The sequence below is a fragment of the Polypterus senegalus genome, chromosome 18 (assembly GCF_016835505.1).
Source record: "Polypterus senegalus isolate Bchr_013 chromosome 18, ASM1683550v1, whole genome shotgun sequence".
NCBI lineage: Eukaryota > Metazoa > Chordata > Cladistia > Polypteriformes > Polypteridae > Polypterus > Polypterus senegalus.
The window spans coordinates 70,618,239-70,644,858 of NC_053171.1; the positions used below are offsets into that span (position 1 = coordinate 70,618,239).

The 26,620-nt window shown below is 40.0% G+C and overlaps 1 protein-coding gene across 5 annotated transcripts in view; it reads right to left on the reverse strand.

Annotated features, from left to right (window-relative positions):
* sipa1l1 (signal-induced proliferation-associated 1 like 1) overlaps positions 1 to 26,620 on the reverse strand; it is a 251,214-nt gene that overhangs the window by 167,808 nt on the left and 56,786 nt on the right. For all 5 annotated transcript variants that reach the window (XM_039741579.1, XM_039741578.1, XM_039741577.1 and 2 more), the window contains exon 2: positions 8,671 to 10,476. In XM_039741579.1, the coding sequence (XP_039597513.1) occupies positions 8,671 to 10,222 (1,552 nt within the window). In that variant the 5' untranslated portion in view covers positions 10,223 to 10,476. The remainder of the gene's footprint in view (positions 1 to 8,670; positions 10,477 to 26,620) is intronic.

Genomic DNA, 26,620 nt, shown 5'->3' on the forward strand with positions numbered 1-26,620 from the left:
AGATGGTGTCAAGCATGTTTGGTGGCAACCAGGTGAGGAGTGCAAAGACAAGTGTGTCTTGTCTTGCCTACAGTCAAGCATGGTGGTGGGACTGTCATGGTTTGGGGCTGCATGAGTGCTGCCGGCACTGGGGAGCTACAGTTCATTGTAGCTGTGACATACTGAAGCAGAGCATGATCCCCTCCCTTCAGAAACTTGGCCGCAGGGCAGCATTCCAACATGGTAACGACCCCAAACACACCTCCAAGACAACCACTGCCTTGCTAAAGAAACTGAGGGTAAAGTTGCCGGACTGGCCAAGCACGTCTCCAGGCCTAAACCCTATTGAGCATCTGTGGGGCATCCTGGAACGGAAGATGGAGGAGCGCAAGGTCTCTAAAATCCACCAGCTCCATGATGTCATCATGGAGGAGAGGAAGAGGATTCCAGTGGCAACCTATGAAGCTCTAATGAACTCCATGCCCAAGAGAGTTAAGGCAGTTATGGAAAATATATATATACTGCGGTGGGTTGGCACCCTGCCCAGGATTGGTTCCTGCCTTGTGCCCTGTGTTGGCTGGGATTGGCTCCAGCAGACCCCCGTGACCCTGTGTTCGGATTCAGCGGGTTGGGAAATGGATGGATGGATGGATGGATATATATATATATATATATATATATATATATATATATATATACACATATATATACTAGCCATGTGTGCCCAACTACGTTGCGCGTGTTAAAGTTGTCTGTGAAGGGCTCCCTGTTTAAACGCGGCTGCCAGTCGTGAACTGGGCCCTTCGTTGCACAGCATTATGATTTTTTATAATAGAACAAAATTTACAAAAGAAAAGCCTTAGATATTGATTCGATAGGAACGGCCTACTCAGAATCACTGTCCGAATCGTAATTATGTGGTGGTGTAGGAGTATTTCTGCTTCTGTCCATTCACAGTCCGTCTCGTTTTCACGACTCTGTCATTTCCTCTCACAATCTCTTCTCAACCTTTCTCCAATCTCGCAGGTTGCTTTGTGGCAATCCAAAGAGTAAGGCAATATAAATGGATCAATGGTTATAAAAGGGGGGCACATAGGTATCCAGGCTCTTTAAAGCATAAACAGGGATCACTCCACTGACATGTGAGCAAGCCACAGTACAACTGTGAGACGCGCAGCACTCGCCGGCTACAACGTAACAATAATAATTTTCGGAGCGTGCTGTTACGTTGTCATTCATTTTACTCATTGTCTTTCTTTCATTCATATGTTACGTAGGCACATACCTTTTATCTTCGGCAATCTCATTCTCTAACCAGGCCTCAGGAGGTAACCAGCATAACACTGTCCACCACCCCTTTCGTTATTCCGGCACATTTTTGACATCCGTGAGTAACAACAAGGACGTACTAAACTGGAAGGTGGTCTACGCATGCGTGGAATTCGCGGACAAACAAAGATCAAGATCTAAATGAAGATCTCTTTAGTTAATTTAAAGTACAACAATTTGCTTAGTTTGAATGTCTGTGTTTTGAGGTGTGACTGGCGTACTACATTCTTCAGTAGTATAAGCCTGGAGGAGATTCTTAATGCAATGCCTATGTTTTAGCTGTCTCTCTACTGCCATCTAGTGCTTCTTCTTCTAATTCATTCGCGGACAAACAAAGATTAAGATCCAAATGAAGATTATATATAGAGATATACACATATATATATATATATATATATATATATATATATATATATATATATATATATATATATATATATATACACATATATATATATATATACACATATATATATATATATACACACACACACACATATATATATATGCACACACATATACACATGAGGAAAAATTCATTGTACTTTGTACACATGTACATAGCTGAAATTTCATTAGCTCTAACACTAAAATCGATTCATCCATTTTCTGAACGCACTTCTTTTACAAGAACTAGAGTTGGTTCCTACGCTTGCAATGCTGGATATGATGCCCACATCAGGCAAAGCTGCAGTGGCAAATTATTAAAACCAGAGGTTTTAAGATGTAGGAGGAAACTCAGGTAGACACATAATGTGGAAACAGCTGAGGAATTAAACTGGCTGAAATTCTAACTCTGGTTTTAGGAATTTCATTAACAATGAATCCCTAATCCTCCTCTATAGCCTATAATTTAAACCCTAAAAGAAAAAAAGCCCACCACTTCTTTATTAACAGTACTTGTGCTTGACATTCAATATGACCGTCATTTGAGTCTGCCGGTAAGTTTCCCCAGTATAAAACTTTGTAACTATGCCTGTAGTGCTTTCTTGGTTAATAGCACAAAAGACTAAAACCACTGAAGATGTTAATTCAACATTTGTCTCATGCAACAATGTGTTTTGTCTCAGAGGTCTTTGTATTTAGTGGGACTACTTTACTATCAAAGCAAAAAAACCCAATTAATTAATTTGTCTCATGATGTTCTTAACACCCTGTGCGTTTCCCTTATAATATTCTTTTAACACTAGAATCCCTGACGCCTACGAAAAAAGTCGTAATGCTGGGCCGCAATAAATTCCTTCGCACCTCCTCATGAGCATCCTTGTTATACAAATGTGTCAATCAGCACAAACAGCCAGCAGTCTGCTATTCTGTCCCCCAACGACGCTGCTGAAGTTCTCCCAACTCAAGCCTGTTTATCTGGGTGTGGGGTTCCTGGCATTGTATCTGGTCAGGTTGGGCAGCATACACTGGTACAGGGTAAATAATATATCGTTATTTGGAATACATACATCTCATGTGTGTTCCGTGTCTAAAACGATCTGTGTAAGTGCAGGATGAAAGGAAATGCTATGGAAGAAATGCTGAACACATACCTAAAGCAGAAACTTTTTTCATGTTATAGTAACAATTGAGAATATGTTGACATGAAGTGTATAATGTGTGAAAGCTGAAGTCCAAATAACAAATGAACACTTTCACAAAAGGTATAACAAAATAAGTGCACCTTTATTCAAGAATATAGCCGAAGAAAAAAGAAATTATTCAATTTACATGTTGTTGTCAGTGTGTAAAAACCGAAGCCCATATATCAATCACATTACTGGGTTTGAGATAAGAACAGCTGCTTCTAAATCAAGAGGTTGCGGGTTTAAACCCTGTAGTGAGCAGCCATTATTATTACCATTATACAGGTATAATAAAAACATACACTTGATTTAAGACAGTGACACCTAATTTTTGCTACAGGTAAAAGTTAGTGGTTTTTGTTATTCAGTTTTATCCTGTCAGTGACACTCATGTGGTACAACAAACTTGCCTCTCCCTCTCAGAGTTATGGCATTTACAGTATTTCCATTTTTTTCCCAAGAGCAGCAATGACCACAGTTGGTGCTGTGATTGATGCCTGCTCAGAACTATTTGTTGTACCGGCAATCAACGATACAATGTCCCGTGACTGCTTTCAGACTATCATGTGGCATTTGTGCTTTTTACAAGTAGCAAAACTTTACACTGGCTGTTAGAGACTCAAATCAAATGCATGTTTTTATTATGTAATAGCAATAATATCGGCTTACTACTGAACACAGTAAATACAGGGATGACCTGGGATCAAACCCGCAACCTCTTGATTTAGAAGTAGGCTTTCTTACTTCTAAACCAACCATGCAATTGATATTTGGATTTTGGTTTTTACACATTGCCAACAACATGTAAACTGAATAATCTCTTTTTCTTTGGTTATGTTCTTGAATTAAGACATGCTTGTTTTGTTATACCTTTTGTGAAAGTATTTATTTGATATTTTGACTTCAGTCTCCATACATTCTACACTTCCTGTCTGCATTTCGTCATTATTATAACATAAAAAAATGCGTTTTAGTTATGTGGTCAACATTTCTTGCCGCGCATTTCCTAACATCCTACATTTATCCAGATCGTTATAGACATGGAACACACATGAAATTTCAAATAATGATACAGTATATTAATTACCCTATACAATTCCAGACACCTAACTCCCAGATAAAGAGACTTCAGCATCTGACTTGACTTCAGCTGCCTCAGTGGAGGATGAGTGAGCAGGCTGCTTGCTGCTTGTGCTGACTGACACAATTGCAAAACAAAGACACTGATGACGAGGTGTAAAGGAATTTAAGGTGGCCTGGCACTACGACTTTTTTCATAGGCTTCAGGGATTCCAGTGTTAAAAATAGTAAGCACATACAGATCTAAGCATCTAAAACAGTGCTGATATAGTATATGAAATAATTCCACTTTAAAGCACTTAATCGCATTGCAACTTTCATTCTATTTTTGATTAAATCCAAAATGTCAGAAATAGGATGTTTCAGCCCTTGTTGAGACTGGCTGAAGCCAAATGCATTATATTTTCTCGATTATATCAAATCTATTCTGCCATTTCCTTGGAGGTAATGACATTACAACCTAACTGCCCGTTCACAAGCACATTTGATTCTGTTTAAATTAACTTGGCCCTTTCTTCCCTATTACTGATGACACACCAGTCACACAACCTGTCAAGGATAGGTAAAAGAATAATTTAAAATATTGGCTACCTCTTGCCCTGTATGTACCTCCAGCACCTTTCCTGTGTATTGATGCTTGTGTCTGAACCTCTGTTGTCTGGTGCTCCCTCTGTCGAGTTTGCTCTTGTAGAGCCTGCTTCTCAAATTCTGGCATTATTTTCAAGGCGCCTTTCTCACCTCCTGTCCTCTTTTAAACTTCCCATCTTTGAAGGTTGCTTTCTCAGTGTGCCTCCTTTACCTTTTCTTCTCCTCATGGGTCTCACATTTCCTCTTTCAGTCGCATCACCAAAGCCAAACTGACCAAACAGATTGCTTTGAGGGACTAAAGTTTCCTCCCATATTCCAAAAACATGTAAGTTAGGTGGACTGGTTGAAACTAAATTGACTTCCTGTCCACAGATTGTTCTTGCCTTGCCCTTGATGCTTCCTGGGAGAGCCTCCACCTTCCCTGTGACCCTGCTTCTGATAAGCTGGTTTTAGGAAATGGGTGGGTGGATGGATGGCTGGCTGAGTTAAAAACTTGTTGAAAGAAAAGCCTGCTGCCACAGGGGGTCTCTTAGACTAGGGTTGGGAACCTCCTACTGTGTGCAAAATACAATGCTGGTATTGGATGGGTTTTTGGATGTTTTGTTCTCTCCAGACCAGAACATCTCTCCACTACCAAAGGAAAGATAAAGTTACTATTATAGACTTTTAGAGGAGGATGTACAGTAAAGGCATTTGTCTAGCCAGATCAATCAATAAAGCAAGAAAAAGAAGCATACTAAGAAATAACCCATTAATGTAAACTAAATAGACCATTACTTCGCAAACACCAATACACAGAAATGAAATGTAGAATCTGCACAATGCCACTCACCACATCAAATCTCTCTTATAGCAAAACCACATGCAGCTTCACTTGTAACCTTACCACAGAGGCTTACTTTTGAACTCTGTCTACCACAGAACTTCAGCTGGCTCAGACATTTTATTTTGTTTTTTTAATAATATTCTGCTCCTAACCAACTTAACCCATTACAGTTTGTTGGATTGTCTAGTCTGCTAGGTCATTTCAAGAACTCAGAATTGTTGTCTGAGTGACTGCACCAGTGAAATGGACCAGAAACTCAAGGCGAAGCCTGGAAAGATGTATCCATTGCAGTGTATCCGAACTTCGAAAGCGTTGATAAGTAATCTGTATAAAAAGATTTGGCAAAGTTTGGAATAATTTCTACACTGAACAGTGTTTTCCCTACCACAGAAATTGGTGGGGAGATAGTCAAGTAATCTCGATCAACCAGCCAGTAATCCATACCCTTCTCAACCACAGGCAACTTTGAATCAAATTGAATCAATTTGTCAAATCATTGTGAACTTTCTAAAGGGGCATACTGTGACCGGGTTAACTTTGGTGTTTGTTTCCATTCACATGGTGCTCCAGTTCAAAAACATTTCTAGGGGAGACTCCAGTGAATTAACATAGATGTTCATGTGGCTACCTAGTGACACCCAAATACTTTCTGAATTCGCTTATTTCGTTACATGGTCCTGCATTACCAGCCTAAGCAGGAAATTAACAGTCGCTGGGGCAAACAGCAAATTCATAGATCCAAAAGCAGTTTAGACTTACAAGATAAACCTAACCTGCATCACTTTGGAATTGGGTAAGCCAAAAGATTACCCAGCCAACATCCATGCACCCACATGAAGATACGCACACTACAGTAGATTCAGGCTATGGAGAAGCTGCAAGTTCAAGTGCATGATCCTGGATTCATCATCTTTTTCCTCTTCATCTTTTCCCACTTCTTAGTGGGGTCGATGTGCTTGATCAAGCTTCTCTGTACAGCTTGGTCCTGCACCTCCTCCCCAGTCAGACCCTTTACCCAAAGAATCTTTTACTATGTCCATCCAATTTCACTTTGAAATTTCACTCTCTCTTTCTCTTCCCCTGTACTTCCATTCCCATCATAATTTTGCTTACATACTTGTCTCTCCACATCACATGTAGATAATACTTCAACTTACTTTCCTATACTTTATTAAATATCTCTCACACTTGTTGTACTTCCAATTTCCTCATTTCTTATTTTGTTCATTTTTGTAACTCCACACATCTTACTAGCACATCAAACTCAAATCAAATGATATTTATCAGGAATTTGGACACAGTTTCAAGAACATTTCTCAAAATTTGGAGCAAGACCAAACCACACACAGATGAGAAATTTACAATAATACAAAATCACGACTAAGGTCAACATGTGGTCAACTAACTCCAGGAGTGTATGGTAACATAATCTAGAACATCTGTGGGCTTCTCTTCTTTTTGCTAAAATTAGTGTTCATGACTTGGCTATCAAAAGAGCACTGTGGAAAAGAGAAAAGATTTCTGTAAAGGGTAGCATGATAGAAACTAAATACTCTGTAGGAACAATAAAAGTGCTTATCTAAAATTTGCCAGAATCTTCGGAATTAATCTCAAGAGCTGTCTAGAAATTTTTCAGGAGAACATTTTGTATCATTTGGGTTCTGTTAAATCGTCCATAATAAGAATCTCATCACTTATAAAGTATTTTAGTGGTCATGATTTGGGGGAGTATGCAGGTTTGGGATAACTAAAATGAAAAAAAAAAAGAAATGCCATCTGGGTAACCGAATTGCTCAGAAGCAAATTGCAGAAGAGGAGGATGAAGTCGACTTGAACCATAGAATCAATAACGTTCAAGCAAAGCAGTGGTGTTATGACCCAGGTCTATTCTGAAAATATTGTGACCGTATTTTTTTTATATCTTTTTTCCTTTATTTAAGGGTTTTGAGTATATACATTTCAAAATGTATTTGAAAAATATTTAATGACATTAAATAAATTTCACTTTTTTGTTTTGACACTATCTTTTTATAATACTAAACACCACAAGTTTGGCTGTATTGCTACAAAGTGTGAATGACCAGACGTTTGTGGCACGTGATGTGAACAATGTGACACTATAAAGGTCATCCTTGGCATTTTCCGTTTGTCCGAGATTATGGATAAAACTCTTTTTGTTGTTGTGTGTTTCCTCACTTTAATCTATAGTAAAAACAATTTATGGCTTTGATTTATGGACTATGATTAAGCATGCTGCTTTACAAAAATCTGGCCTGATGCTAGATTACAACTCTTGGCTTGAATTTTTCACTATGTCTTTTCTCTATCAATTTCCTGATGAGTCAAACTCATCTGCCTATTTCTAAACTATTTGATGTTGTGTAACTTGAATGCTACAGATAAAATGAAAAATAACAGTACATAGCATTTTGATGTGAACCGTGAGACTCACTTCCAAGCACTTAATGCATTTTGAATGGTGCTCACCATTTGACTGATATACTTCACATTCCTTTTCGCCACAAAATGTTTAAGCCCCACAGAGATATAACAGCCATTCAGCTTAAAGATTTCTAGACAATGACGGCACGATGATTGTTAATTTTAATCACAGCAAATGGGACAACTGATTAAAAAGAAATTGAGTTGTTTCAGAATGGCAATCAGTTATTCAATAAGTAAGACTCAATGGCTTTCAAACACAGGCACATGGAATATTTAAAAGACATTGATGAAATAAACAAAATAATTGGCAGTTCCCATTTGGGATTTTTTTGATGTTATGGTGAATCAGATTATACTGGATGTAGAAAAGAAAATTCAAAGATTCAGTAAATCTCGAAATTGGATATTTTCTTTAGTGCTGCTTTCTGTAACTTAAAATGCCAAACACAGGTCAGCAACAACATATTTTTAACTGAATTTGAAAGGTCCTCATCGTATCAGACTAATCCCTGGGGTCAAGCTTCTCGTAGCAGACTAAAGTAGCTGACGTTGGATAGGTTTGTTCTACAGTTCTGAAGGGCATGAATAACAGAAGTTTCATTTAATGAAGATTAACTGATTAGATGAAGACGATGCAAAAATGTTACAGAACACTTTTTCTGCACAGTTACCATATGTGTGTATTACCTATACTGTAAACTCTGAAGCTTGACTGATGATCATGGTTTAGTATGAAGCTCTGAGGATCCTAAATTCTAACACCACAAGATCAATGGGCATTAAGCAGCGCGCTATATCTGGCTGACCATTCTCTTCTTGTCCATATTGTTCTTAACATTCTCATGGTCTTACCTTTTGTGTAGAAATACTTCCTGTAGTAATAGGCCCCAAGGTCTACATGTTCCACAATGTACCTTTTGACTCTATCATTGTGCAAGGACTGGCTTTCTTTGGGCACCTCCAGAACAGCTACTCCAGCATTAGTGCAATGGGAGCTCAATGAGGACTCAAAGTTTCCACCTGATGCACCACTTCCAGAGTCCCCAATGCTACTAGATGCTCCACTCCCAATGCTGCCAAGCTTGGACAAACTAATGTTCTTCTCACCCTCTCCACCAATCTCATTTCTAAAGCAGGGGCAGCTGAGTACAAGTTCATTGCTTTTGTCATCTCCAGGATCCAGACTAGGAGTCTCTTTGGAGTTAAGATCCTCTTGACTTCCTGAAGGTGAGCTGAAAGCCCCTGGCTGGGTTGAAGTGGACGATGCAGCTGCAGCTGCAGCAGAGGCACCAGTCGTGGTGTTCCGCCTCTGGACAGCATTTTGTCTCGAGAGTGCAGCCTCATTCAGATCAAAAAGAATACTTTGAACGTCATAGTGGGCAAATCCTTTCTGGCAGACCCAGGGCTTGTGATGCAACATGCCATCCTCTGACCTGTTGTCATCCAGATCAGAGCCTGCTCTGGATGTCAAATCTCCCTCAATCCTGACACTGCGTAACTTACGAAAAATGGAATCTCCACCAGTCTCAGATTTAGAACGCCGCTTCAAAGGCTTCTCTCGCTCTTTCATCCTGCCTGAAGGACTTCCTCTTTGGGACATTGAGCCCATAGGCCCATCTGGAGTATCAAAGCCACTCATTATTCTTTGTCCAGCAGTAAGCAACTCCCCAAGCTTTTCTGGAGCTGGACTCCGCTGATCAGGTTTGTCTCCCTGGTAACCTTTAAGCATGTCAAAGAAGCTTTCCTCCGAGGCAGCATGCTTGTCAATAGAGGAAGTGCTGCCATATTCCCTATGCAATGGTGACCATTTGTAGCCAGATGCACCCCATTCGGAGGTTCCATCTCCACTGCCACTTCCATCCAGCTCACTGATTGTAATGTCGCTGTTACTCCGCTGACGAATACGACGGATTGCTTTGCGTGGCGATCCCAAATAGCCATCAGGTGAAAGAAATCGGCTATCTTGGTTGCTGCTAGCACTCGGCGCCTCATGAGAGCTAGTCTTGCTCTTCAAGGTGTTATGAATATTTCTTAACATGGACGAATCTTGAGGACTCAGGTGACCGACTTTAACTTGCACGTTTCCTGAGCTAGTATTGCTGTTGCTGCTACTGCTAATGGGTGCAGCTGCTGTTTCAGGTTCAACACTGATGTGCCAAACTGTTCCTCCAGCTCCTGTTCCTTCCTTTGCTGATGAATCCTTTCGGGGGGGCCAGTCTGCCACCCGAGCTCGCACTCCCATTTTTGGCACTCCAGGGTTACAACCAGTGAGGTGTGTGCTCTCGCTTCGTGGAGGTGGTGCCCCACCATTGGGCAGGCGTAAACGTCTTGAGTAGAAATCATCGGTCGATGGGCCTGTAGCCCCGACTGGTCTTTCAGTCTGGGAGCGTTTCAAACTTGTCATGTTTCCAACCTCTACCGGGTCTCAGCAGAGCAACATTTCTACTGGCAAGGCTTAAGTGCCCACACTGTAGACCCTGAATTAGATGAGGCAATGGCAGCATGAGCTACCACGCACCACATTTAGAATTCGTCCAGACACGGCCACTTTTCGTTGGAGATGTTCAAACGGGGATGACTAGTTTGTTGCTTGAAAGTCTTTGCCCTTGGCACTTCACCAGCTTTGCCATTTTTTCATGTTAACTTAAAGACCAAAACCTGAAACCAAAAAAGAGAAAGCATATTAGTTTATTCAGTAATTCCAAATACTAAACCAATAGCACCTAAATACGTGTAAGGTGCATCATTTAGTGTTCCCATGTAATGTCCCCAAATTGAGTCTGAAATACTCAGTTTGAAGTATTATGAGTTTAGCTCATATTCCTTAAAATCAGGGTCATGTGTTATTGACGCAATAAAATCATCCAGAAATTGATGCATAGAGAATTACAAAATTAGAATGATGCTTCCTCTTACATAATATAGACTAAGCAACAATATTTCAATAATCCTGTAGATACTGGAAGAAAAAAAATACAGTTTCTCAGATTTCCAGGCTAAAGGGGCCTTCTTTGCCTTCTTAGAAGTAAAAAAAATTAAAAAATTAGAAAACCACACCAGGGTCATTTCTTGTTTTTCATTGAGAAGTTTACCAATAAGGGTGTAATCAGGGCATGAAAGCCATTGTCACAGTTTTAAAGGTTACGTCAATATAGCAACCTCCCATTGAGCAATGAGTGATTAGATTATGTCCAATTACGCCATCACAGAAAGTCAGAGCTCCAGTGAGTCATTGAAAGATATTTATGGTTTGACTGTAACAAGCTAATTACCTCTCTTCCACAGGCCTGCCTGACACAAACTTTAGGCTTGTATCCTACACATAAAAACCTAATTTAACTAAATTTGCAGCTTTGACTGGGGTCATGCATTGTAAGTTTAAAAGAAAATCCTTCACATTTAAAAAAGAAACACATGTGACAGTAGATAAGACGTCTTCCTACGCTACATCGAGATATTTCTTAAAATTTTACTATTACCCACCTTTCAAACCAATTTTAACAAATAGAACACATTTATGAACTTGTATCAATGATCTCCCTCTATTTAAAAATGATCAGAAAATCTAATTCTTTGAAAGAAACAACAGTTCAGCAGCTTCTGGACCATAAAAAAAATAGTGGCAGGTGAGCCGCATAATCCAGTTACCAGTAATTTAAGATGGCGGCATGATAAATCTTGTCAACTTATCATGATGCACTGTTGCATCAGGATGACAAAAACGTATGCGGCCTCTAGTGATCTGCCTAAGTTAGGCTAGCTCCAGATATGGACAGAAAAAGAGAGACTTTGCCAGAAACGCATCAAATGTTACTTGCCACTGTTGATCAGGAGCTTGCTAAGATGGAAGAGTTGCAAAAAGGGAAATCCTTTGCAATCTTAATGGCCAGCACTGTGTTTCATCATACAGAAGAACCAAGTAGAGATTTAGAGATAGCAGACATAGAGATACTCCAATTAGCACTGTGGAAGACGGCAGGCTGTTTCAGATTTGTGAGGCTAGGGCTCTATTTAGAAGGGCAACTGACAGCTTTACAAACATGCAAATCGTGACCAGTTACCAGTGTTGATGATTGGCTGCCTTGGGTTTCCAAAGATCTGTCACTGCTCAGCAATGGAGTGGCTGGCTGCTTCAGAATCCTGAGAGTCAAGCTCTCAATGTAAATGGATGTTCAACAATGTCACACCCCTACTGCCTAATTACGTTAACATCCTACTGAAAAAGCTTGTTTCTTTAAATTTCCAAGACTAATGAAAAACAAGTGTCTACTTCGGATTTCTTACAGCCATACCTCGATTTTATACAAAAATGGCTGATCGGTTCAGATTCCTAAGAGTCACAATTTGGTTACTGATGAAGATAACCAACTGCTTCAGATTCCACAAGCCTCAAATTTTCAATAAAATGGTCGACTGCTTCAGATTAGTGAGTTATTGCCTCAATTTTCAATAAGAAAGGCTGGCCAGTTCAGAATTCTAAAAATCAAACATTGATTACTGATGAAGATAACTGGCTGCTTTGGATTCCCAGGAGTGGCAAGCAAAATGGTGGTAAATGGATGCTTTGAATTTCCAAGATTTAGGCAGTGTTCAGTGATGAAAATGGCTGAATTTCCTGCACTCCTAAGAGTCAGGCCTTAATTGTCAATGACGATTACTGGCTACTTCAGATTCCTTAAAGTCATACCTCAATTGTTACTTTGATAGCTAGTTGCCAATTTTTAGTGATTAAAAAAAGCTGACTGCTTCAGATGCCAGTGAGTCGTGACTAGATTATCAATGAAAATAGCCAGCATATTCAGATTCCTAAAAGACACATCTCAATTATTGAAGAAGATAACTGGTTACTTTGCACTCCTTAAGTGACAAGCAAATCAACAATTGTGATAAAAGGTTGGTTTGAGTTTCCAAGATTATGGTATTTTCAGTGATTAAAAAATGGCTGACTGCTTCAGATTCCTGAGAGTTGTGCTTAAAGCATTGTTTCTTAAACTATGGGTCATAGGTTGTTGGCCCTTTTGGGTCACGACTCACAGTTGTATTTAATCAGAAAGGGTTGTGTACAGCAATTCTTCAACAAAGACCCCTCATGATCTGACAGTAGTCATGGACTGGGTTTGGAGGCAACACTGGGTTGCAAGAAAAAGCTGAACAAACACTGACCTAGATTATCGATGAAAATGTTTGGCTGCTTCAGACTTCTTAGAGTCATGCTTTGATTTTCAGTGAACTGGTTGACAGATTCAGATTCCTGAAAAAAATGCCTCGATTTTCGATGATGGCCTGTTCACACTCCTAAGAGTGACATTTTGATTACTCGCGAAGATCAATGACTGATTTAGATTCCCAGGGTTGGCAAGTGGATCAACACTGGTGACAGCTAATTGGTTTGAATTTCTAAAGTTGAAACTGTGAAAAGTGATAAAAGTAGTACATTTTTTGGATTCCTGAGAGTCATGCCTTGATTATCTATGAAGATTAATGGGTGTTTTAGATTCCTGAGAATCGCACTTCTGCTTATCAATGGAGATGATTAGCTAATTGGAATTAATGAGAGTCACCCCATGGTCAACAGTAAAAATCACTTTGACTTGAAACAGAAAAAACTGCAAACAGCGAAAGAAAGACTAGAAAATTTAAACTCATCCAAGGAGAGAAACAAAGAACAGTTGTTTAACAAGTAACAAATAGTGATGGAAATCCAAAGAAAGAACTTGAAAAACTGATCAGCAGAACCACAAACTGTTAACCAAAAATGAAAGGCAAAAATACTTAGCCTGTGGCCTTTCCCCAAGTTCTAATTCAAAAAATATTCATGGAAAAATTTTATTTCTTCAATCCAATACATGGTTATTTGAAATAGCATGCCACCAAGTTTAACTTAGTTGTTACTCAGGCAGAAGACATTGCAAATGATAGAATATAACCACAGTTACGGCAAAGAATTAAATATCGGCGTTTGTGCAAAAAAAAAAAACAAAACACAACAAGAAGTCACCGTCACACGAACAACATACAGTGGAACCTCGGGTCACGAATGTCTTGGACCTTGTACAAAATCAGGTTACGACAAAAAAATTTGCTAAACTTTTGCATCTGTTCACGACCACACATTCGGGTGACGAACAAGCCAGTTTCCCTTCCGGTTCGTACGCGTTTATGATTTCTGCACGTGTTCAGTCTCTCCCTGTGCATTCTCTGTGCAGCGAGCCTAGCAAGAGAGAGAGCGCGAGCGAGAGAGAGAGAGAGAGAGAGCGAGCGAGCAAGAGAGAAAGAGAGCGAGAAGGCAGTAAGGCCGAGAAGGAAGTTAAAGAATGTACCGGCTTGTTTTTAACACTAGAATTACCAGAGCCTCAGAAAAAACTCATAGATACATCCCACCTTAAATCGCTTCTTAAAACCGTTCTCACCTCTCCGCCAGCATCTTTTGTTAATCTAAATGTGCTGATAAAAGAAAAGCAGCAAGTAGCTAGCTATTCCATCCCCCACCGACTTAGAACGTGCACAAACTTCTCCCAGCTCATGACTCGATTATCTGGGAGTGAAGTAGAGTTTTAGAGTGGAAATAATAGATCGTTATTTGGAACACACGCATTTCATGCGTGTTCCGTTTCTACAGTAATCTGTGTAAACACAACGTTAAAACAGAAACGTTTTTCATATTGTAGTAGTAAATGACAAAATGTAGGCATAAACTATATAATGTATGAAGCCCGTAGTCCAAATATCAAAGAAACACTTTCACAAAAGGTACAAATATAACAGAACAAGTATGCTTATATTCAAAAATATAACTGCAGAAAAAAAGCCGCCTTAGCATGCCACACTGACACATACTACAACTGCATGGTAGCGTAATGGTATCAGCTGCTGACTAGTAATCAAAAGGTCATGAGTTTGATCCCGCACGATTCAGTTTTGAGAAGTAAACTGCTCTTATTCTTACTATTTTAGAATAAAAACACACATTCGATTTCAGTGTGTAACAGCCAGTGTAATTTATGATACTTGTAAAGGTTATTTTTTTTTATTCACTTTTCATTCTCTCAGTCATGTTCAGGATTCTTCCCTAAATCTGACACTGCTGTTTTCACATAAAGATGTGCTAAGAAGTTTCTGCAGCGTACTTGTGACTGCATTCTCGTACCAATGCTTGTGAACTGAAGTGCCTGCGTGCACTTTTCGTGGCATTACACGTCTATTTTTTTGAGCATGCCCGTGTCGCTCAAACACAGGAACATATGTTGGTGTACAAGTATAACAAAACAAGTGCACTTTTATTCTAGACTATAAGTGAAGAAAAAATAAAGCAAGTTACAGTAGGCGGTTGATACGACAGCTTGCGTGGTGCAATGCTAAGAACTGCTGATTTCCGTTCCGTGCTATATAAAATCATCACATTCAAATATTAACAGTTCCCACACACCCTTCCTACATTTACGACATATGTACTTGTTGCAGTGTACACATCTCTCTGTGCTATGGTTCCTATTACACTGAATAAGCACCTGACACTGTACTTTCTTCCCTATATAAATAACATTCGAGCTATAGCGCGTCTCCAAATAAATCACATTTGAGTTATAGCACGTCTTTATGTGAAAACAGCAGTGTCAGATGGGGAGGAGGGGATCGTGAACGCGACTGAGAGAATGGAACTGAATTTTTAAAAAAAAAAGCTAACCTTTACAATTATCATGCATTTACACTGGCTCTTAAAGACTGACTGAAATCAAATGTATGTTTATATTCTAAAATAACACAGTACATGCAATATTATTTGAAAACGAACAGCGTCAGATCGGGCGCATATTCAAACCCGATCTGACGCTGTTCGTTTCAAATAATATTGCATTAGTGCGATGATGTTTTTACATATATTATCTCTTTCATTCATCTTGCGGTTTGTAATCAGTGAGCGCGTGTTTTTTTTCCCCGATCTTGCCAGTTCGCACATGTTGCTGTATGGTGGTGTTTCTTTTGTACTCCAGGACACGCAGAGGACAGAATAGTGCAGAGCAGTAAGTTCAGCGTAGCGCTATACGCAATCAGACAGACAGACAGGCAGAGAAGGCACTAGATATATAAATAAACAGGGAAAGCACTGTATAATAGATATATAAAAAACAGCTAAGGGGATAGATATATAGATAGATAGGAAGGAAAGGCACTATATGATAGGCAGACAGGGAAGCTCCTATATAATAATAAAATTACTGTTATTACTATATAGATAGACAGGGCGTTCAGGCAGACAGAACGGCGAAGGTTAAAAATAAATAAATTTTCTCCCCAGCAGGGAATCGAACTCGGATCTCTTGAGGTACACCAAGTCAGCTGCGCTCAAAGTGACGAAATCTTACTAGTATGGCACGGAAGCTGTTGTAAAACTCGAATCTTTTATGATAGTGTTTATTTGATCTTTGGCTTTCAGGCTTCACACATTTTATAGTTTATGCCTACATTTTGTAACATTTATTAGTAAAATATGAAAAAGTTTCTGTTTTAACATTGTGTTTACACAGATTATTGTAGAAACGGAACACACATGAAATGCGTGTGTTCCAAATAACAATGTATTTCCACTCTAAAACTCCACTTCACTCCCAGATAATCGAGGCATGAGCTGGGAGAAGTTCATGCACGTTCTAAGTCAGTGAGGGGATGGAATAGCCGGCTGCTTGCAGTTTGTTTTTATCGGCACATTTACAGGACAAACGAGGCTGGAGGAGAGGTGAGAACGGTTTTAAGATGCGATTTAAGGTGGGTCGGATCTACAAGTTTTTTCGTAGACTCTGGTAATTCTAGTGTTAAAGAGACTGCTTCGAGCATTGTTTTAATTTTAATTAAATTTAACTTTAAATTTAACTTTAATTTGGACTTTGGTTTTTGATTGTTGTTTTGTTGATTTTAATAAAAGCACTTGGCACTTTTTGCGCCATCTGATCGCTCCATTGTAGTGCCTCACTGTTGTGCTCATCAGTAACATTACCAACGGTGACGGGTTTAAGGGCTCCCGGAAGCGAACTGTTCATAAGGCTATAGCGTTAACTCTTGCAATGTTAGTTTTCTCTGTTCAAGGTTTTCTCAGTGTTATTCAATGTTTTCACATTTAGTTTACTATTACACTGTGCATTTCATGGTATAATTAAACATTTTTGTACTTAAAAATCTTTAAAAAAATATATTTACATATAGCTTGTATGGTCCAGAACGGATTAATTGTATTTACATACAATCCTGTGGGGGAAAATACTTTGGGTCACGACCAAATCAGGTTGCGACCAGAGTTTTGGAATGAATTACGGTCGTGACCTGAGGTTCCACTGTACTTAACATTTTTAAAGACAATTAAAATGATTTAAAATTCTGTTCATAACAAAGATGTCTGACTGCTTTGGATTTTTCAAACTTTTGTCCCAATCACTAATTGAAATGACTCACTGCTTTCCATTCCTGAAAAAGATGTTGTTGTAGAATGTCTCTAAGTAATTCCTGCAGCTTAATCCAAAAGACTCATACTAAAATATCAGGGCCGTGCTCCGGTCTTTGGTTATCCGACAGTGCATGTAGAATTTCCGGCCAAGGTGGATTACATGTGAAAGTGATAAAAAATGAGGCTGTCCGAATTTACGTACTATGGCCATGGCATCCTGCTAGTTTTGTCGCATGTATCTTGGACTTCCTGGAAATATGAACGGTAATATGATCATTTTGCCTACACATACATTATTTTCAGCGTTTGCTTGCAGTGCGTCTGGCAGTCCTTTGTATTGTTCCACACGCAAATCTTATTGATTTAATCAGAGATAGTTGAGACACGCACCATCTGTTTAAACATACGCATCTACAACGTACTGTTGGAATAGTTCGCCGCTGGAGTGCAAAATACTAAATATATTCCACATAGCTAATCTGTACGCGTAAAATTGGCATTGAGTATGCCTTCTTCGCTTGGCAGTTCTTTATCCGGAATATGTTGTAAATCTTTGTGCCAGCCAATGTCTCCGTAAGGGAATAAAAGTGGGTAAACCATAGGATCGCAATTCATATTGAGTGTGGAAATCTGTTTACAGGAGTTGCCTATGGGACAGATGCAAATGTCCCTTTCAGCAGGCGGTTCGCCATCTTCTCCAATGAAAATCGCTGCAACATTGGTGCGACATGTCGAGGCATTGTATCATCGTAAATCCTGAATAGGGTTTTCCTTGAAAAGCATTTGTACAGATGCTGTTGGATTGGACTGAGCGATTTCATGCATGTGTTTGTATGATTTAGCAAAGGGTTTGATGATTCAGAGCATGAAATTAGATGGAAAAGTACATTTTCGCTGCATTTAGAGTTTGCTTTATTTTGTAAGCGGACTGCAGATGCTTGGCGAAAAATTCCGTGTCAGCTGCGTGTGGGCGGGACGGGTTTATGGACGCGGGAGGAGAGTTAGAGTTGGCGGGCGGGGCCCTGTCGTGTGTATCCCATGACACGGGCGGAGGGTTAGAGTTGTTGGGCGGGGCTCTGTCGAGCGTATTTCATGGTCTTAAGAGTTGGCGGGCAGGGCTCTACGAGTTGGCAGGCCTGGCCCTGTCCTGCGTATTCCATGGTCTTACAGTTGGCGGAAGGGGATCTGTGAGTTGGCAGGCGTGGCTCTCTGTCTTGCATGCCCTTAGTGAATTACATATATGGATTTTAATTCATATAAAAGTAACAACGGTGACATCTGATCAATTACTTCTTGGTTAACATTACAGTTTTAGGGTATGCCACATTAATTTTAATTTAAATGTACAGCAAGAAATATGGAAAAGTGAGATCAAATTTAAATACAGTTATAGCACAACTTGAGGTTACTAGGCAAGCAGCTGCAGTAATTAACAATAAGTTAAAATGAATTGAAAATAAAATTGAGAAGAATATTATTGAGATTGACTGCACAAAGCAGGGAAAAAAGTGAAACTCCAGGCAGAACATAAAAATAATTTACTGAAACTAAAATAATTGCATGATATAAAATGTATAGTGGCACTGCTCTTGTTGCACAGCTGGAACTAACACAGCTACATTCAAAAAGCATGGCAGAAACTGAACTAAAAAAGCCAAAGAGAGAGAAAAGAAACAAGGAGTTTAACATTATAATGAATACAGCCAAATGGAGACCTGGGGGTGCTAAAAGCTCAAAATGGGTTTGTCGAGGGTTGTGCAGCTGGGCTTCTGGTGCGAGATAATTGAGTGTAAGGAGGAACCTTTTGAATGTGGCATAAAGCACACACACTTTGTGCAAAAGGACCATTGAAAAGTGAACTGCAGAAATCCAAACTAGAAAAAGGTGAAGGTGACAGAGCTTATCTCCAAGTCTAAAGCAGAGACCCCAAAGGCCGTATTTCTTAAGGTGGCCCAATGTTTAGGTAGCTCCCAATGAAGAGGAGCCTGCTCCTGCAATGATTTGTGACAAATAACACAGCATTCTCATACACCTAAATGTAGACAGTTATTGGGCAAATGGATGGGTAAGATTCATAAAGAAGCCTTACAAAAGATCAAACAAGATTTACCGGACAAGTGGTGTTTAAAGCTAATGGCAGCTACTGCTCTGGACATACATTTGCAGGGAGCATCAGCATAACGTAAATTTGTTAGAGGTTTATCACAGATCAATCTGTATTCCATTAGGGAACAGCAAGAGTTGCAGAGGTATTTCAGCTGTCTAATCAGAGATGGAGTATATGCCATGGACACACGGCTTTTCTATGTAAAAGGTGTCAAAACAAGGCATCTAGACCTCTGTTTTGTAACTCTTTAAAATGTTTACAATTGCTTACATAAGACTCTTCAGTTTTTGTTGGGTTGCCATTTTGTTTAGATTGCAGAAGAATCAGAAGGTGTCCTTTTCATAATATTTATGACTGATATACATACATACACACATACACACACACATGTATACATACAAACACCCTCTCAACCCCAAAATGAGTTGTCTCTAAGAAGGTCCTGTGTTGTTTTTGTACTTCTTTTCATTGTCTTGTTGGAAGGTGAGCCTTCAACCCACTCTGTAGTAGGTTTTCATTAAGCATATCTAAGTACTTTGCTCAATTTAGCTTTCCCACAATGTCAACTAATTGTTCAGCCCTTGCTACTGAAAAACAATAATGAATAGAATGGGATGCACCTGAGCCAAATAGCAAATGGTCTGAATACTTTAGTCTATGGGATATTTCAGTTTTTTTATTTTTAATACATTTGCGGCCATTTCTAAAATTATTTTTTTCATTTTACCATTCTTGGGTATGAAGTGTTCCTTGATGATGTAAAAAATTAATTTAAATGATTTTAGCAGAAGACTGCAACATAACAAAATGTGTAAAAAGTGGGCAGTACTTGGATGGGAGGCCAACCAAAAAAAGCTTGTGTTGCTGCTGGAAGAGATGTTGGTAAGGCCAGCAGGGGATGCTTACCCTGAGGCCTGAACGTGGATCACAATTCTCCAGTGCAGTGACGGAGACACAGTGCTGTAAAAATGGCACCATCCTTCAGCTGAGGTCTTGACTCTCTGTGGTCATAAAAGATTCCTAGGTATCCTTCCTAAACAGCAGGGTGTATCCCGGTGACCTGGCTGAATTGCCCACCTCAGCCTAGTCATGCTGGCCTCGTAATCATCCCCTGTCTCTAACTGACTATCTCTCACCCCTTAACCACCTAACAGCTAATGTGTGGTGAACATACTGGTACAAAAGTAGCTCAACGCTCTATATGAAGCGCTTTGAGTATTATTATTATAGTATAAAGTATATACACAACATAACGTAACATTGAGTAGGCAGAAGAATTATGTATTTATTTTGTTTTAGAGAGGTATTACATAATCCTAAAGCCACATAAAACCAAGACTCCTACTTGAATTCTTTCTAAATGTATACAGAATAAAAAAGAATAAACTTGAAATGCTGTTTTAAAGGGTTAAAATAAGTGACACAGCCTGGGGAGCTGTGGGCTGCTTGACTCAGCAGGTGCCGACTGCTCCGTGGTGCATCTCTAATACAGCTGACTTTCTACTGAGGACCAACTGCACAGGCAATAAAAATGTACAACATGAAATACCACACATACTAACGATATTGCACCCAAAATCATGTTGAGCCACAGAAAAAGCCACAGCCCTATCCAAAACAGCTTTTGAGCTTATATTCCTGCAAAGGACCACATGCACAAGAAACCTAACTAGCTTGTTCTTAATCTTCTGTGGTGGAGACTGCACCATTACTGCAGGGGTCTGCAAAGTTGGTCCTGGAGGGCCGTAATGGCTACAGGATTCTGAGAAGCCAGTTATTTCTGTTGAAGCAGTTAGTGCTCATGCAACACTTTTATGCTTCACTTGAGTCTTCTCATTTGGTAACATTTCCCCCACATTTAATTTCTTCTTTTAGTCCTAAACAGCTATAAATGACAAACAAGCCAGTGGTTTTCCAGCTAACTTGCTGCCCTTCACACCTGTGTGTATTCATCGTGTGCTGTCTATTTTAATCAAATATTTCAAAGGAAAGAGAAGAAAAAATTAAAGGACTTGAGAATTGCTCATCCATTCTTGGCTTCAAATCAATTGGGTGATAAAAGACAAAAATCTATAATATAAGAATGACCGGAAATGGCAGAATGCAAATATATCCAGCATTAAACCCCTCCATGCCTCTCAACTCCACCCTTAAATGATAAGGGTCTGACATCTGACCTTGTCATGGTTAACCAAGCTCTTCACCTGTACATACCCTTACCGGCATTTATTTAAAGACTTGTGTCCACACTTGGTCAAGCGCAGCTTAACAACATAAATGGCAAGGCAGAAAAGCAAATTATCTATTCAAGAACAATGAATTTTAGATAGTGGTAGCAAAACAGTGGCAACAGCTGATAATGAACAATGAAAAAGAGAAAATGACCAAAAAAGAACTGCATATAATAAACTTCAAGAACAAAGAGAAAATGTCCAAAAAACGAGAAAGAGAAAAATATCCCGAACAATATGCGAACAGAAATGCAAGAAAACAGCGTTTATGAATGCAAGTTAAAGGCTAAAGTAATTCATAATATTGTTTTTGACGAGGCGTTAATGTAATTTCATTTCTTATTTACTTTTTATTACATTTTACTTTCTTACATCTACTTTATTTTTTACTGTGTTTTATTATTCATTGGTATTTAAAATAGACAGTTGTAGTGAAATACTTGAGTAAGTGTTTTTCTATCTATAGTAACTAAGGACCAAACTGTCCCCCTCCCGCACCCAGCATACTCTTTTATATACTAACTCTTTAAATACCACAGTTTTCTCTAATGGAGGGGCACCCCAACGCCCTTTGAGCAGTTTAGCCAAAAGATAGCCCCCGGGGGTTGGCAAGCAAAGCGAGAAGGGAGCAGAGTCCCCTGGTATTTACAAATACATTTTTGGAGTGTTTGTTTTCTGGCCATAAAGGATAACCCATTCATGGACAAATATCTTCAAATGATATAATGGTACACCAGTGTGTCATTGAGACATACAAGACCCTGTGTCATGCCCAGATCACAGTTCTAACAGGCAATATGAAGGGGAGCTCAGCAACGTGGAAGAAATAAGGGGCGGAACCACTTATTCAGATTAAGACCCAAGACATCCACCAGACTGGACTGGGAAAAACACAGCTGAGAATAACATGAGCCAGTCTGTCTTGCTTGGAACCAGCGTAACCCGCACTTGGGTAAGCAGATCAAAGGTAAAGCAGCATTCTGAAAGGCAAAAGTTGGTTTTGGTCTTGTCTGTTTCGAGAGATGGACATCTGAGAAAGAGCACTGTTAGCAATGGTTTGTTTTACCATTATTTTTTACTATCATCCTAAAGGTATCCTGTATTTACTGAACCCGAGGGACTTTAATTAAAGTAAACGCAAGTATATACAGTGCTGTGAAAAAGTATTTGCCCCCTTCCTGATTTTATTATTTTTTACATATTTATCACACTTAAATGTTTCAGATCTTCAAACAACTTTAAATATTAGACAAAGATAACCCAGGTAAACACAAAATGTAGTTTTTAAGTGATGATTTTATTTATTAAGGAGAAAAAACTATCCAAACCTACATGGCCCTATGTGAAAAAGTAATTGCCCACTAAACGTAATAACTGGTTGTGCCACCCTTAGCAGCAACAACTGCAATCAAGCATTTGCGATAACTGGCAATGAGTCTTGTCGCTGTGGAGGAATTTTGGCCCAGTCTTCTTTGCAGAATTGTTTCATTTCAACCACATTGAAGGGTTTCCAAGCATGAACTGCTTCTTTAAGGTCATGCCACAGCATCTCAATTGGACTTAAGTCCGGACTTTGACTAGGCTACTCCAAAACCTTCATTTTATTTTTTTAAGCCATTCAGGCTGTCCTCTTGGCATTGCAAGCAATCTTTGCTTCCATTTGGGAGACTGGCATCATCCCAACTGACTGGAAAATGGGACTTGTCATCCCTATCTGGAAAGGGAAGGGTGATCGCCTGGATTGCAGCAACTACAGGGGGATAACATTGCTCTCGGTGCCAGGTAAGGTCCTTGCTAGGGTCATCCTCAATAGGATCCGTGATCACTTGCTCACCTACCAGCGACTGGAACAGTCTGGTTTTATGCCTGAGAAGTCTACCACCGACCGCATCCTGGCACTGAGGGTTCTCATGGAGCACAAGCGCGAATATCAGCAGATTTTCTTTGCAGCCTTTGTCGATTTTTGCAAAGCGTTCAACTCAGTTGATTGAGCTGCGCTGTGGGACATCCTGAGGGTTCGCGGGATCCACTCGAGGTTGCTGGATATCATGGCTGGCCTGTACACTGGTACTGTGAGTGCTGTGCAGAGTGGAAGCAGGACTTCCAGTTGATTCTGGGGTTCGTCAGGGGTGTGTTTTGCTCCTACTCGGTTCAGTGCTTGTATGGACTGAGTGTTGGGCAAAGTCGTGGAGTCCAGCGGCTGTGGGGCATCTGTTGGTGAAGAAAGATTCACTGATCTTAACTTGCTGACGATGCTGTGATCTTCGCGGAGTCAATGGAGGTTCTTCTCAGGGCGCTCGAGAGACTGAGCAAGGAGTCTGAGTGTCTGGGCTTGCGAGGCCTTTAATGACTTCTTGGGCACAGCCATCAGTAGTGTGTCTGTTTGCGGAGAGAGTGTTGACCTTGTTGAGAGGTTTACTTACCTTGGCAGTGACATTCATGTCTCTGGTGACTCTTCCTATGAAGTCAGTAGACGGATTGGGAGAGCATGGGGGGTCATGAGGTCGCTGGAAGGGGGTGTGTGGCGCTCCCAATATCTATGCAAAAGGACAAAGGTCCAAGTCTTTAGAGTCCTGGTGCTTCCTGTCTTGCTATACGGTTGAGAGACATGGACGATATCAAGTGACCTGAGATGAAGACAGCACTCCTTAGGTATTGTGTCTCAGCGGAAAATCCTTGGGTACTGCTGGTTTGACTTTGTCTCGAATGAGCGGTTGCTCATGGAGTCCCGAATGAGGCACATTACCTGCATTGCGAGGGAGTGGCAGTTACGGCACTACGGCCATGTGACGCGTTTCCCTGAGGTTGATCCGGCTCGTAAGATCCTCGCATGCTCCCCAACTTGACTTGACTTGACATTCAGAGCTGGACTTGCTGGTGTGTTTTGGATCATTGTCCTGTTGCAGAACCCAAGTGCGCTTCAGCTTGAGGTCACAAACTGATAGCTGAACATTCTCCTTCAGGATTTTTTGGTAGAAAGCAGAATTCATGGTTCCATCAGTCACAGCAAGTCGTCCAGGTCCTGAAGCAGCAAAGCAGCCCCAGACCATCACACTACCACCACCCTGTTTGACTGCTGGTATGATGTTCTTTTTCTAAAATGCTGTGTTACTTTCACGCTAGATGTAATGAGATGCAAACCTTCCAAATAGTTCAACTTTTGTTTCGTCAGTCCACAGAATATTTTCCCGAAAGTCTTGAGGATCATCAAGATGTTTCTTGGCAAAAGTGAGATGAGCCTTTATGTTCTTTTTGGTCAGCAGAAGTTTTCATCTTGGAACTGCCATTTTTGCCCAGTCTCTTTTTTATGGTTGAATCACGAACATTGATCTTAACTGCCAATCCTGGGAAGGTTCACAACTGTTCCATGATTTCTCCATTTGTGGATAATGGCTCTAACCATGGTTTGCTGGAGTCCCAAAGCTTTAGAAATGGCTTTGTAACCTTCTCCAGCCTCTTAGATGTCAATTACTTTGTTTCTCATCTTTTCCTGAATTTCCTTAGATCGTGGCATGATGTCTTCCTTTTGGGATCTTTTGGCCTACTTCACTTTGACCGATAGGTTCTATTTAAGTGATCTCTTGATTCAACAGGTCTGGCAGTAATCAGGCCTGGGTGTAGCTAGTGAAATTGAACTCAGCTTTACAAAAAATGTGATTAACCACAGTTACATCATGATTTAACAAGGGGGGCAATTACACTTTTACATATTGTATGGCCATGTAGGTTTGGATATTTTTTTCCCTTAATAAATAAAATCATCACTTAAAAACTGCATTTTGTGTTTACTTGGGTTATCTTTGTCTAACATTTAAACTTGTTTGATGATCTGAAACATTTTCATGGAGAATCCACTGCATCCACTGAACAGTGTCATCTCCAGACAGAGGAGCAGCTTCAGTGACAGACTGCTATCACCATCCTGCTCCACTGACAGACTGAGGAGATTGTTTCTTCCCCACACTATGCAACTCTTCAGTTCCACCCGGGGGGGTAAACGTTAATATTATACATAGTTATTGTCTGTCTGTTATACCTTCATTGTTATCACTCTTTAATTTTATATTGTTCTTCATCGGTATGCTGCTGCTGGAGTATGTGAATTTCCCCTTGGGATTAATAAAGTATCTATCTATTAAATTGTGACAAACATGTAAAAGGGAAGGGGCAAATACTTTTTCACAGCACCGTGCAAGCATGAGTAGCAAAAAGGGGCTCATAAAGAATCAGAAAAGACAGCTAAAGCTTCTTCTAAGTCTGAACAGGCCTCAAGTTCAAGGTATGGCCTTCCAGAGACTGACCTGGATTAGACAGACGAAAGAATACATCATTGGGAACTTGACACTGTAGCATCGGCCCAGCCGAGAGCGAAACTGCAAGTGAGTCAGGCCAGGAGAACTCATCGATTGCAGAAGGTTCATTGGAACTGAGCATAGCCATACTATCCCCACTGTCAACTACCTCCTGCAAGTTGGTGGCACTGACTGCAACTGGGCTTAGTATTCCGCCCACGGAGCATGGTATGGTAAAGACTGAAATAAACAGTCCAAGCTGAAAGCAACGATCACCACAATGATTACCGAAATAACTACTGCTCTTAGGATTAAAATAAAGGATACAAGGAAAGATATAAAGGAAATAAACAAGACAAATGAGACGCTGCTTTAGGATACTAAAGACCAGGAGAAACATTTAAGTAACTGCTTTGAGGCAACCTTTAAAGGCATGCTAGAATAAAATTGAGGAAAAATTACAGGAAGATGCGAGTAAGTTTCAGAATAAATTTAGAGCACTTGGTGCACAGCTTGAAGACGTTGAGCAAATGTTCACAACTCATATTGAAATAGTTGAACAATTAGCATTTATTGCTGATGAAAAAGCAATGGCTACAAATTGTGAATACAAAGTACTTGTAGACAGACTAGGTGCACTGGATAATGGATATGGAAGGAATAAAATCAGAATCGAACATCTCCCTGAAAACCATGAAAGTCATAACTGAACTATTCTCTGAAATAATTGGAGAGG